General features: G+C 36.8%; 2 protein-coding genes across 2 annotated transcripts in view; one reads left to right on the top strand and one right to left on the bottom strand.

The window, feature by feature from the left end:
- MTIF2 (mitochondrial translational initiation factor 2) overlaps positions 1-8105 on the top strand; it is a 54295-nt gene extending 46190 nt beyond the window's left edge. Inside the window, exons 11-12 of the mRNA XM_044659474.1 lie at positions 5400-5540; positions 7643-8105. Of these exons, the coding sequence (XP_044515409.1) occupies positions 5400-5540; positions 7643-7815 (314 nt within the window). The 3' untranslated portion in view covers positions 7816-8105. The remainder of the gene's footprint in view (positions 1-5399; positions 5541-7642) is intronic.
- Positions 8106-9608: 1503 nt separating this feature from the next.
- Positions 9609-11836, bottom strand: RPS27A (ribosomal protein S27a). The gene is made up of 6 exons (XM_044660670.1): positions 11800-11836; positions 11640-11704; positions 11088-11142; positions 10515-10600; positions 10176-10307; positions 9609-9789 (listed from the first exon to the last, which is right to left on the bottom strand). Exons 2-6 carry the CDS (start codon positions 11685-11687, stop codon positions 9640-9642), a joined length of 471 nt encoding a protein of 156 aa, XP_044516605.1. The 5' UTR covers positions 11688-11704; positions 11800-11836; the 3' UTR covers positions 9609-9639.
- Positions 11837-13267: the final 1431 nt, after the last annotated feature.

Genomic DNA, 13267 nt, shown 5'->3' with positions numbered 1-13267 from the left:
GGTATTTTATATTGTCTAGGGTGATTTTGAATGGTGTTTCTCTTTCTACTTCTTGCTGCTCTAGTGTGTTGGAAATGTATAGAAATGTTGATGATTTATGTGCATTTATTTTGTATCCTGCAACTTTGCTAAAGTTGTTGATTATTTCTACAAGCTTCTTAGTTGATTCTCTAGGATTTTTTAAGTAGACCATCATATCATCTGCAAAGAGTGATAGCTTAGTCTCCTCCTTGCCTATTTTGATACCTTCAATTTCTTTTTCTTCTCTAATTGCAACTGCTAGTGTTTCTAGTACTATGTTGAATAATAGAGGTGATAATGGGGATCCTTGTTTCACTCCTGATCTTATTGGGAAGGCTTCTAATTTATCCCCATTGCATATGATGTTTGTTGATGGTTTTAGGTATATACTGTTTATTATTTTTAGGAAAGGTCCTTCTATTCCTATACTTTTCAGTGTTTTCAATAGGAACGGATGCTGTATTTTGTCAAAGGCTTTTTCAGCATCTATTGAGATAATCATGTGATTTTTGTTTGTTAGACTGTTGATATGGTCAATTATGTGGATGGTTTTCCTAATGTTGAACCAACCTTGCATTCCTGGTATAAATCCCCCCTGATCATTTTTGCATCTATGTTCATTAGGGAGATTGGTCTGTAGTTTTCTTTCTCTGTTTTTGATCTCCCTGGCTTTGGAATCAGTACCATATTTGTGTCATAAAAGGAATTTGGTAGGACTCCTTCTTTGCTTATCATATCAAATAATTTGTATAGTATTGGGATTAGTTGCTCTTTGAATGTCTGATAGAATTCACTTGTGAATCCATCAGGCCCTGGCAATTTTTTCTTAGGGAGTTCTTTGATGGCTTGTTCAATTTCTTTTTCTGATATTAGGTATTCTATTTCTTCTGCTGTTAATCTAGGCCGTTTATATTTTTGTAAATATTCATCCATATCTCCTAAATTGTTATATTTATTGCCAAATAATTGGGCAAAATAGTTTTTAATGATTGCTTTAATTTCCCCTTCATTAGAGGTGAGGTCTCCCTTTTCATCTTTGATACTATCAATTTGGTTTTCTTCTTTCCTTTTTTTTATTAGATTGACCAGTACTTTGTCTATTTTATCTGTTTTTTCAAAGTACCAGCTTCTAGTCTTATTTATTAATTCAATAGTTCTTTTACTTTTGATTTTATTAATTTCTCCCTTGGTTTTTAGTATTTCTAGTTTAGTTTTCATCTGGGGATTTTTAATTTGCTTGCTTTCTAATTTTTTGAGTTGCATGCCCAATTCATTGATCTCTGCCCTCCTTAATTTGTTAATATATGCACTCAAGGATATAAATTTCCCCCTGAGTACTCCCTTGGCCGCATCCCACATAGTTTGGCAGGATGTCTCATCATTGTCATTTTCTTCAATGAAATTGTTGATTGTTTCTATGATTCCTTCTTTGACAAATTGGTTTTGAAGAATCATATTAATTTCCAATTAGTTTTTGATTTTCCTGTCCAGGTGCCCTTACTAATTATTATTTTTATTGCATTATGATCTGAGAAGGTTACATTTATTATTTCTGCTCTTTTGCATTTGTTTGCAATGATTCTATGCCCTATAACATGGTCAATCTTTGTGAATGTGCCATGTGCAGCTGAAAAGAAGATGTATTCCTTTTTGTCCCTATTTATTTTTCTCCACATATCAACTAAATCTAATTTTTCTAGGACTTCATTCACCTCTCTTACCTCTTTCTTATTTATTTTTCGGTTTGATTTATCTAGATCTGACAGAGGAATATTTAGATCTCCCACTAGTATGGTTTTACTATCTATTTCCTTCTTGAGCTCTGCCAGTTTCTCCTTTATGAATTTGGGTGCTATGCCACTTGGTGCATACATATTGAGCAGTGTTATTTCCTCATTGTTTATACTGCCTTTAATCAGGATGTAATGACCTTCCCTGTCTTTTTTAATCATATCTATTTTTACTTTGGCTTTGTCAGAAATCATAATAGCCACACCTGCCTTCTTTTTCTCATTTGACACCCAAAAGATTTTGCTCAAACCCTGAACCTTAAACTTGTGTATGTCCACCGGCCTCATATGTGTTTCTTGTAGACAACATATGGTGGGATTTTGGTTTCTAATTCACTCTGCTATTTGCTTCCGTTTTATGAGCGAGTTCATCCCATTCACATTCAGAGCTATAATCATCAGTTGTGCATTTGCTGACATTTTCGAATCCTCCCCTCTTCCTACCCCCTTTTTCCTTATACTTTTTCCTTTTAAATCAGTGGTTTGCTATTGAGCCGCTTTCCCTTATCCCCTCCCTTGATTAACTTCCCTTTCTACCCCCTCCCTTATTTTTCCCCCTCTTTTTGTTTTTAAAGGCCTTATGAATTCCCTCCCTCTTCTCACCTCCCTTTTTTTGACCTCCCCACTCCCCTGCTCCCCTTGGTTTATCCCTTCTAACTTTCTCAGAAGGGTTAGATGAGAGTTTTATGTCCCAATGGATAGTCTAGCTACTCTTCCCTCTCCGGGTTGATTACACTAAGAGTAAGGTTTGATTATTACCTCATAATGCTCTCTTCCTCTCCTTCTTATAATAGTATTTGTCCCCTCTCCCTCCCATGCCCTCTTTGTGTGTAATCGAATATCCTATTTTCTTACTCACTCAAGTTTCTCTTGGTGTCCCCTATTCACCCCCTCTTTCCCATCCCCCATGCCATCTTAGATTATTTAGTGTTCCACCCTCACCCTGTGAATTATTCTTCTGATTACTATAATAGTGAATAGAGTTCACTACAGAGAATTATACATAACATTTCTCTACATAGGAATACAGATAATTAGATCTCACTGAGGCATAGACATAGAAAAATAGAAATAATTGGAGCAAAGTAAGAAATCTTTTGATAGTCGCTATGTCATAGATAAGTTGTGTTAGTATTTCAGTGATTAAGAGATTATTTGGAAGCACATTCAATTTTTTTTTTTAAACTCTTACCTTCCATCTTGGAATCAATACTGCACATTGTTTCCAAGGCATCTGAGTGGCCAGGGCTAGATCACTGAGGTTAAGTGACTTTCCCTGGAAAGACAACTAGAAAGTGTCTGAAGCCGGATTTAAATCCAGGACCTCCTGTCTCTAGACCTTGCTCTCAATTCACTGAGCCATCTGGTTGCTCCCCCACACTCATTCTTTCTATATTATTCTAGACCTTCCTCACAAGTAAGTGTAAGTCTCCACTTGAACTCATAAATCTGGCATATGCAGAGGCCTGCCTGCTTCATAAGCATGTAACATCATAGAAATAGATCTGGAATGGATCTCAAGAGATCAACGTGTGTTAAACTGTCTCATTTTACAGATGAGGAGAATGAGACTTGAAGAGGTTACTTGCTCAAGATCCCATAAGCAGCAAGTAGTAGAGCCAGGACTCAAACCCAGGGTTCACACTACTTCTATTTGTCACAGATGTCACAAGTTTTTAGGATTAATCTTCATTGACATGATGAATAAATTGGAAACAATGTGAGTTATTATTAAGTCTTAATTATTTACAATATTGATAGTATTGTTGTCATTCAGTTGTTTCAGTCATGTCTGACTTTTTGTGACCCCTTTTGGAGTTTTCTTAGCAAAGATACTAGAGTGGTTCGTCATTTCCTTCTCTAGTTCATTTTATAGATGAGGAAACTGGCAAGCAGGGCTAAGTGACTTGTTCAGGGTCACATAGCTAATAAGGGTCTGAGATCATATTTGAATTCAAGTCTTCCTAACTCTAGGCCCTGGCACTGTCTCCATCTCTCTACCTGCCCCAAATTATAGTTCATTGAACCATCAATCCTGTATAGGGTTTTCTTGGCAAAGACACAGTGGTTTGTCACTTCTTTCTCTGAGGATTCAGCAAATAGTAGTTAAGTAACTTGCCCAGGGTCCCACAGCTAGGGAGTATCTGAGGCTGTTCCTGACTGCAGTGTCAGTGCTCTATCCACTAAGCCCCTAAGCTGCCTCCCTCAATGGTATAGAATAGGCTGATTGAATCTCTGGTGAAGTAGAGAAGTTAGAGATTAGAAGACAAGATTCCTCCAGTAGCTAAGCTATCTAAGGAGAGGAACAAACAATTCTCAAAAGAATTACAGTTATCAATAGCCATCTGAAATATTGCTCCAAATCACTAACAATAAGAAAAATAAAATTTAAAACAACTTACCTAGTAAGTGGTCAAAAGAAAACAATGTTCAAGGGCTTACAGGAGGAGAGGCACTCTAGCTTATGTTGGTGAAGCTGTGAATTGTTAACCACTTTGGAAAACAATTTCTAACAAAATGAAAAAAATCACCATGCTGTTTATTAATTCTTTTTCACCCAAAGGTTTTCCTATTGGCTCTAAATCCTTAAAGGTCAAAGATTGGAAAAAAACAAAACAAAACACAAAATTTCTGTTTACTTAGTTATTCTTGGTAATACTTTTTTCCATGGCAGCAAAGAACTGGAAATAAAGTAAATGATCATTTGGGAAATATTTTTTAAATTGTGCTTTATCAATGTGATGGAGTATTATTGTGTTGTAAGAAATGGCTAATATGAGGAATGCAGAGAAGCATGGGAAGATATATATGAAAGGATAGAGTGAAGTAAACAGTAAGAAATAACAATGCACATAATTAAAACAGTATAAACAAAAAACCCTAAAATAAAACCAAATGTTGTATAATTAGTATCACTAATCTTGTTCTGGAGAAGATATAAGAAATTTTACATCCTTTCATTTTTTTGGAGAAGTACAAGATTATGTGTGTACAGTGTTATTATATGCTATAGTTTCTAGCTGTTTGAGTTGGTTTTCCTTGTTTTCTTTGTTGCAGAAAAGTTCACTCTTGGAAAGGGGCACTGATGTGGGGGGTAAATACAGATATGACAGATGTAAAAAGGAAAGACATTAATGCAAATTTTTAAATGTAAAAATAAGAAGCATTTTGAAAATTAAAAGGCAGATAATCTTAATGAAGAGAAAGCTATGAAACCTAGATAGTAATTGTGCTTATAATATCTGAAATTACCAGACCAATTGATTCTAGTCTTAAAAGGGTAACTTTAGATTTAGATTTCAACTGGGCAAAAACTTAGGTGCATTTGTTTTTTACATTATACAATCTTCCAGTGATTCTTTTTCATCCAAGAGCATCAGAAGAATCTTTGGGCATTATTTTTCATCCTCACATTAGTCAATTATAAAAATAATTGAAGCTGTTCTAAAAACCTTAAGACTAATTTGTTTTTTGAACTAGTTAATATCCTTCATAAAACTTATTACTAGTTGATAAGCACAACGAACAGACTGCAATAATATATCAGACTTTTAAGATTTTATACTCAATTTTTCTTTTCTCCTTAAGGTGAAGCATCCGTATTGGCCACCTTCTCTGTGACAGTAGGCAAAAAACAAGTTCCTGTAGCTGGCTGCAGAGTACAAAAAGGGCAATTAGAGAAAAGGTTGAAATTTAAATTAATTCGTAATGGATGTGTTATTTGGAAAGGTAAGTAAAAATTGTCTTCATAGAAGTTTTTCATCTTGACTGGTTGCAGTATTTAACATTAGTAGTTAGGAAGAAAATGTTAATTGGCCTCATGTTCTTTTCATGACCCATGATGACATCTTTTAATGGTTCTACTCAAGCTATTAAATGTTAGAATATATTATCTATATTAGAACCTTATGTACACAAGGAATACAATTTTGACTTCTTACTATAAGCCAAATCTTGTCATGGAAAAATTTGAAGTGACACTCAGTTTTTTTAGTTGTAATAAAATTTAGTCCTGTCACATGCTACATAAATTAAAAGGACTTAACCTTAAATAGTCTCATCTGCTGGGACTTGGAAATATTCATTTTTTTCTTGTGATTGTTATTTCCTTTGTAATCTATTCCTAGTATGAAATGCCCAATGCTGTGCTGATTTTTATTAAACATACAAAAATTGATTTCATTGTCATCATAACAGTATAATTATTATTTAGGTTGTTTAGGTTTTGTAATTATCCTCACTTGATTAGACAATTTAAGGTATAAAGGTTAAACAACTGACTTCCAAAAATCACACAGCAGGTTAGTAGCTCAAGCATTAAAAGTTAGTCTCCTGGTTTCTAGATTAGGATTGTTTCTGCTATACCTTAGTTAAAAGACACATATGTCCTCCTCCAGAACCTGTTTTTAAAAAGACCGGAGTGACTTATGTCAACCATAGATGTCTTCAGTTGATTCTGTCCTTGCCCCTGTTCTATTCAGTTTATCAACAAATCATATGAAAGCATATGTGGCATTCTTATTTGATATGCAAGTGACACAAAGCTAGGAGTCTGCTAGGGAATAGTTTGGATGATGAAATTGAGATTCTCCAAAATAAGTTGAGTCTAATGAACTTTAAATAAGGATGAATGAAAAGTCTTGTACTTGAATTTAAAAAATCAACTGCAAAGGAATAATGAGATAAATGGGTAAGGACCTGAGAATTAATAGTTCATGTCAACACTGTTCATCCTCTGGAGTATTATTTTCAGTCATGGCTGTCACACCAGAAGAATTTTGACAAGCTACATGGCCAGAATTACAAAGGGACCTGAAACCTTATTATGCCAGTGATTGAAGGAACTAAGATTGCTTAATCTATGGTAATTAAGCCTAGAAAAAATTTAGAGACAGTTTTAATTGCTATCTTCAAGCTTTTCCCAAACCTCCTTAAATCTTAATGTTGTAATTGTTTGCATGTTTTCTCCCCTATCAGATTGTGAACTGCTTGAGAATAAGGACTGTTCTTTGCCTTTCTGTGTATTCCTGGCATATATGTCAGCCTTGTAACTTGATTATCTTCTGGAAGAGATTAGACTTGTTCTGCTTGTGCTTAGATAGCATGACTAGGAGCTCTGGGCAAAGTAGCATTTGAACCTAATGTAAGTGAAAATTTGCTAATCATTAGTCATAAGTGAGATAAATGGGCTGATTTGGGAAGTAATGAGTTCCTTAATACTGAAAGTCAGGGTTGGTAGTGGGATTGGGAGTACTTATAATTCAGATAGGTATTAGGCTAAGTCTAAAATTCTGATTTCAAAGATGTCTTCTCTGATCTCTTGGATATATTTAAAATCTGCCTTGTGCCCTTAGAAATGTCAGGGTTAAAATAGGGGTTTTGACAAAATAAGAGAGCAGTTTTTAATAATTTTAAGTTTTAAAGAGAACATAGTAGAGTTGTAAATTAATTGTATCCCTTTAAGCCAGAGAAAACTTGTAGCAGCTTTTAAGTTTACTACCTAAAAATGCTTATCTACCTATAACTGCCATTAGAAAAAGTCCAGCTGATCACCCTTCAGCTCAGCTCACCAGGCAGAATCCTTCTTCCCCACCCCCAATTTACAATGGCTGGTGTCTTTTTATCCCCTTTTTCTACCCCTCTTTCTGATTCCTCCTTCCCATCACTGTGGGCTGGTTAATCCCTAAACATCTATTGGTAGGATTTCCAGATCTCCCATTAAATTAAAAAAATAAAGAATTCCTTTTTACAGAAACAAACCAAAAAAATTTCTTCTTTTGACCAATTATGTCTTAAATTGATTCTAATGGCGATCATGTTTTATCCTTTAGGATTATTAACTTCATTGAAGCATCATAAAGATGATGTTTCAGTCATAAAAACTGGAATGGATTGCGGTCTTAGTTTGGATGAAGCAAAAATAGAGTTTAAGACTGGAGATGAAATTATTTGCTTTGAAGAGAAAGAAGTTTTGCAGAAGACTTCCTGGGATCCAGGATTTTAAATTGTTACATTAAAAATAGTAATTGAACTGAATATTTGCTTTATTTTATTATAGAGCACCTGTATGTATATTTTACTTTAATGCTTTTTGAAAAAAAAGTGTTACTGTGTGGTTTCTCACCACATTTGTTTTTTAGTTAATATTTATTGAACACTTTCAAACTACCCCTTCTCTATTTTGCCTAAAGAGCTGGTCATTCCTGAGAACAATCTGCCCAAACCAAAACTTTTATCTAAATTTCTCACACTGCCTTAGTCTTCCAAATAAAATTCTAAAAACAGCCATTACAAGCATGGGTGTACAGGAGTTGTTAATCTTCTGGACTGGATGTATGGGCCCAGTTGTCTTATAAAGCAGGCATTTTCTCTGCAACTTTAGTTTCTTGAAGCACTGAGAGGTTAAGTGACTTGGCCAAATCATAGTCTGTTATCACAAAGGACTTTACTCAGACCTTTCTGATTCCAAGATTAACTCTACTCACTGCCTCTTATTTTAAGAGAGGGAAAGAGATGCTTTGAAATACAGGGTTCCCTAGTTCAGTTTAAAGCTACCATGACATTCTTTATATATAAGATGTTTTAAGAAAGGACATTAGAAATGCTCTAATTGGGGGGGGCAGGTTAAGTGGCTCATTGGATTGAGAGCCAGGCTTAGATCTGACCTCAGACACTTCCTACCTGTGTGACACCTCCATTACCTAGCCTTTACCACTCTTCTGCCTTGGAACCAATAAACAATATTGATTCTAAGACAGAAGGTTAGGGTTTTTAAAAAAACCTCTAATCCTAAATCCTGTTTTCAGTCCCAGAGCAAGCCACCTCTAGGCAGTTACTTAACAATGAAGGCAAGTCACACCCTGATTGCCTGAAAATTGAGATTGTATATAATTGAGACTGAGTGTTTATATTATGTGCTCATAAACAAGTAAAGTATTTGAATCCAGTATTTCTGATAACCCAGGCACCTTAAGTGACAGGACAAGTCCAGATTATTCATTCCATTTTCAGCTATGTATAATTCATTAAAATGATACTTATACACTATTATAATATCCATAATTTTTCATCTAGAGACTAGCACACCCCATTTTACATATAAAACTAAGTTTCAGAAAAGTCTAAATTTTATGACCCAATGCAGCAAATAAAAATTTCAAGGTCATAGCCTTACCTCCTCTTACCAAGTTGTCATCCTAGATTGACCTATCCTATTCTTATAGCAATTAAATAAATTATTTATAATTTATATATAATCTACAACAAAATAAATTAAATAACTGAAATTATTTTATTTTTTTTTACACTTGAAGCTTAGATTACCATACTCATGGTGTTGCAAATTAACAATTTTTTTCCTTCCCCTCTCCCTTTTGAAAAGCAAAAATCCTTCTAAGTACCTGCTGGGGTGGATGGCATGTGTCATTATGGATCTTTCAGAATTTGTGATTATTAGGGAAAGAATGACTTGTTATTAAATAAAATCTTCACATAAATTTTAATGGGATCTTAGGAGAGCTCTCTTTATCATATCTAATGGCATTAAATAAAGGCAATGAAAATCAACATAAGCAACAAATGTCCTTCAAATAAGAATGAGCTAACTTGTCATGACATTTATAGCTCATCAGATCCCTTAAAGAGTACAACCATCCCCCCTAAAACTAGTAAAGCACACGCAGGCAAACATAAGAGCAGCAAAACTCCAGGCCATAAGCATAATGCTTAGAATGATTTAAACGAACAAAAACCTACTCAAGATGCCAGTATGCAATAAACCTAATCACACACAAAAAATAGTTGATGCTTTTTATTAACACATATACATTTACTTGTCTTCTGGCTTGTTGAAGCAGTAGGTTAGACAACACTTGCCACAATAATGTCTGTCAAAATGGCTAGCCATAAAGACCCCAGCACCACATTCATCAGAAGGACACTCTCGTCTAAGGCGGCTAATCTTGCCATTCTCATCAACCTAGAAAAGGCAGAAAAATGTCTTAAGATACCTTTTAAAAAAATCATACTTCACATAATTCTGTTACACTAAAAAGCCTTTTCCTCAGTATGTTTCTCACTTATTTGATTCCCCAAGTACCACCCAAAGTTCAGAAATTCCATGCTGTTAAAGTGAAGCTTATTCTTTTGCCTAAATTCCACAAACCCAATTCTCTTAATAGGCTTAAATGAATAGGCATGAACAATAGTACTTCTAATCTATCTAAAAGGCAAAAATCTATATATAAGGCTTACCTTTTTTTAAAATAAATGGGTAACCCACTTATTCGGGGGGCAAAAAATACCCTTTATGTCTCTAGGAATATACTTTCTCTTGCAGACAGTAAATCAGAAATATCAATTTACCTTATAGTACTTCAGAACAGCAAGCTTAACCTTCTTTCTCTTATGCTTGTTCTTTTTGGGAGTGGTGTAAGACTTCTTCTTTCTCTTCTTGGCACCACCCCGAAGCCTCAGAACAAGATGAAGGGTTGACTCCTATTTAAAGAACAAGTGCCCTGACAATAAGTGTCCAGACTTTTACTTGAAGTCATTTTAGTATTTCTTGACATTTTACAAACCCCAAAACACTGTTTAAATTGGATGTCTGTTGACAATTCTGAATTCCTTTATTTTAGATTTCTGGCGATTTATTTTTCCAGGGTGAGAAATAAATTTCAATTTGATGTTTATGACAATTTTTACCTTCTGAATGTTGTAGTCAGATAAAGTACGCCCATCTTCCAGCTGCTTGCCAGCAAAAATCAGTCTTTGTTGGTCGGGAGGAATACCTGATATACACAAAACCCAGAAAATTGTTCAACCTTAAGCAACTATCAGCAGCTTTTTACACTTTTATCCCAACAATCTTTCAGTCCTTTTCCTTTATTATGTCAATTTTGAATCTATCCCACAAGCTCCCCCTTACTACTCCTAAACAGTTAAAGCCCTTTTCCACCTCAGATACCTTAGATCTTATCAGATACCCTTTGACCCAAAGGCACCGACCGTACATGTTCCATTTCCCATCTAAAACCCCAATTAAAGAAGCCTTTCCTAGTAACCATCATTTCTAATATATATTTCACCCTTACCTTATTTTTGCATTATTATGTTTGTAAGTTTCCCCTTACTATAAGCTCACCAAGAGCAGGAATTCCCCCCCACACACATCTTTTTGTACTGGGACTTAAAACGGGGTGTGGCGGTGGCAGATAGCAACTCAAAAAATCGATTAACACCGTTGGACAAATGGGGAGAAAAATGTGGACAACTTGCCTTCCTTATCTTGTATCTTGGCCTTGACATTTTCAATAGTATCAGACGGTTCGACCTAAGAATGAAATAATTTCTTGGTTTAATCCTCTTCCTCAAGGAAATAAAAACCCCTGGTAAATGTTCCGGATCTTTCCTACTATCCGCACACAGAATGCATTTATTAACAGGCCCGAGTGCGGACGGTCTAATCAAGGAACCTGGGCATGGAAAACACTCGCGCCTTCAGCCGCACTCCAGCCAAAGTGGGAGCCGGTCCGTCCCACGTGCCCGTAGCTTCAAGGTCCCAATGTAAGCAAGTCCTGCCCCGCTACAGGCTCTGGGAGCCAAGTTCCGGTAGGGGGTGAAATCGGAGTTTTAGACACTTGGGTTTCCCAACTCAGCCTTCAAGGAAAAAAGCCCGGCTGCCGGATCAAACAGCAGACCTCAGCCTCAAGAAAGATCCCCGCACCCGAGAAGCTCAAACCCGGGACCCAGGATCGAGAACAAGAGTCTAGACCCCCTTCCCCAACCCACACACGCCCCACCCCCATCCCCGGCCGAGGCAGTCCTCACCTCAAGAGTGATGGTCTTCCCCGTCAAAGTCTTCACGAAAATCTGCATCGTGATACTGGGTCCACCTGAAGAGACAGAGAAAGCAAAAGGAACAGTTAAAAGGCAGGGAATGAGAAGTAAGGAGGATACACTAAGGAGCACAAGCCATGCACACACTTACCCACCGATGGCGGATCCGAAAGAAAGACCGCCCCGCCAACTCACGGGGTTTCCTACAGCCGCAGCCAAGGACCTCACGCATAGGTGGCGCTGATACGTGCCTGTCTAAAATGCCAGAAAGTATTTTCTATGCCCCTCCCCCCACCTCTACTATTCCTTTGGAAGCACTTCTTCTTGCCTTTATTTTTGGAACTTTCTTGATTCTGTGGATTAAAAAAAAATCTATCAAGAAAACATTTCCAAAAACTACGATCATAATTAAAGATCCTTAGAGGACTGAGACGGAGCCGGCGGAAGGAGAAGGGTCCTTGTCAAACTCGAAGGACCAAGAAGAGGTGCATTCTGGGAATTGTAGTTTTTCCTCCCTATTTTCTTCAGCGCCGAACTACTCTTCCCACGAGGCAGTTCAAGTAACCAGACCTCCTAGGTTACTAACTCCTTCCTCCTCAAATTATTGGCGATCTGTGTATAGAACCGTGATTCTGAGGTCAGGAGCAGCAAGAAGAGTAGGAGGAAGCGGAAGGCAGAAAGAAAAAGGAAGAGAAAGAAGTACAGTAGAGGAGGGGGGTTTGGAGGAGGAAATCTAGAGGGAAGAAGAGGGGGCGGGGCGGGGCCTGGAGGGGTCGCACGAGGTCCTCGTCAGTTACTGTGTTAGGGGACCGGAGAATAGTAGGGCAATGGGTTCAGGACGTCTAGATAGAAAAGAGCACTGGGTGGAAAGATTTATCCTGTGGCCAGCTCTTGGGTAACACAGTGAAATATATGAAATACAGTCATTTTGGGGCCTTCCCATTCTGTGCCTTTTCCAAGCCAGCAACTCTTCCTCTCCATAAATTGCACTCCTGACCTCTTGAGCTCCGACGGATCTCTCCCTACCCCCGGTCAAAAAGGGAAAAAAAGACACGAAAAATCTATAAAACCTTAAAGTAAATTAACTCTTTATTTCTGGTAACACTTGTAAATTTTGTCTACCAAATTAGCACGGAATAGTGGTGAGGTACATTGGAGCCTTCTTGTGAAGTCAGATGAGGGCGTTTTTGTTCTGTGTTCATTTGAGAATGTTATTTTTAATAACAATAGTAAGCATTTATATAGTGCTGCTTTGTTTTCTTGTTTGATTCTCTCCACAACCCTGCAGAATAGGTAGCATCCTTATTTTACAGATGTGGAAACTAAGGCAGAGGGAGTTTAAGCGACTTGCTCAGGGTCAAGAAAAAAATGCTTTGAAGTGTCTGTGGCAAAATTAGAACCCATGCCTTCCTTGCTCCCAAGTATAGTGCTATATCCCCTGTGCCACCATTTGCCTATTTCTTTTAATTGTGATTTGAACATAAATTTGAAAAGAAAGTTACTTCAAGTGGTTAGGATTTCATGGAATTTTAGACTTGGAAGGGACCTGAACAAGAATCCCTATCCAACATATCCAACAAGTGTTCATCTAGGCCTAGATTGAAGCCTTCCAATTAAGG

Source organism: Gracilinanus agilis, chromosome 2 (genome assembly GCF_016433145.1).
Source record: "Gracilinanus agilis isolate LMUSP501 chromosome 2, AgileGrace, whole genome shotgun sequence".
Taxonomy (NCBI): Eukaryota; Metazoa; Chordata; class Mammalia; order Didelphimorphia; family Didelphidae; genus Gracilinanus; species Gracilinanus agilis.
Note: the sequence above shows the minus strand (reverse complement) of the source record. Positions and strands in the feature narration are given on the sequence as shown.

Excerpts from the sequence above, each read along its gene's own strand:
- RPS27A (XM_044660670.1), bottom strand. The coding sequence starts at position 11,687 with ATGCAGATTTTCGTGAAGACTTTGACGGGGAAGACCATCACTCTTGAG. Across the intron at positions 11,143-11,639 it reads GGAAGACCATCACTCTTGAG|GTCGAACCGTCTGATACTAT; the intron begins GTGAGGACTGCC and ends TTTCATTCTTAG. Across the intron at positions 10,601-11,087 it reads CAAGATACAAGATAAGGAAG|GTATTCCTCCCGACCAACAA; the intron begins GCAAGTTGTCCA and ends TGTGTATATCAG.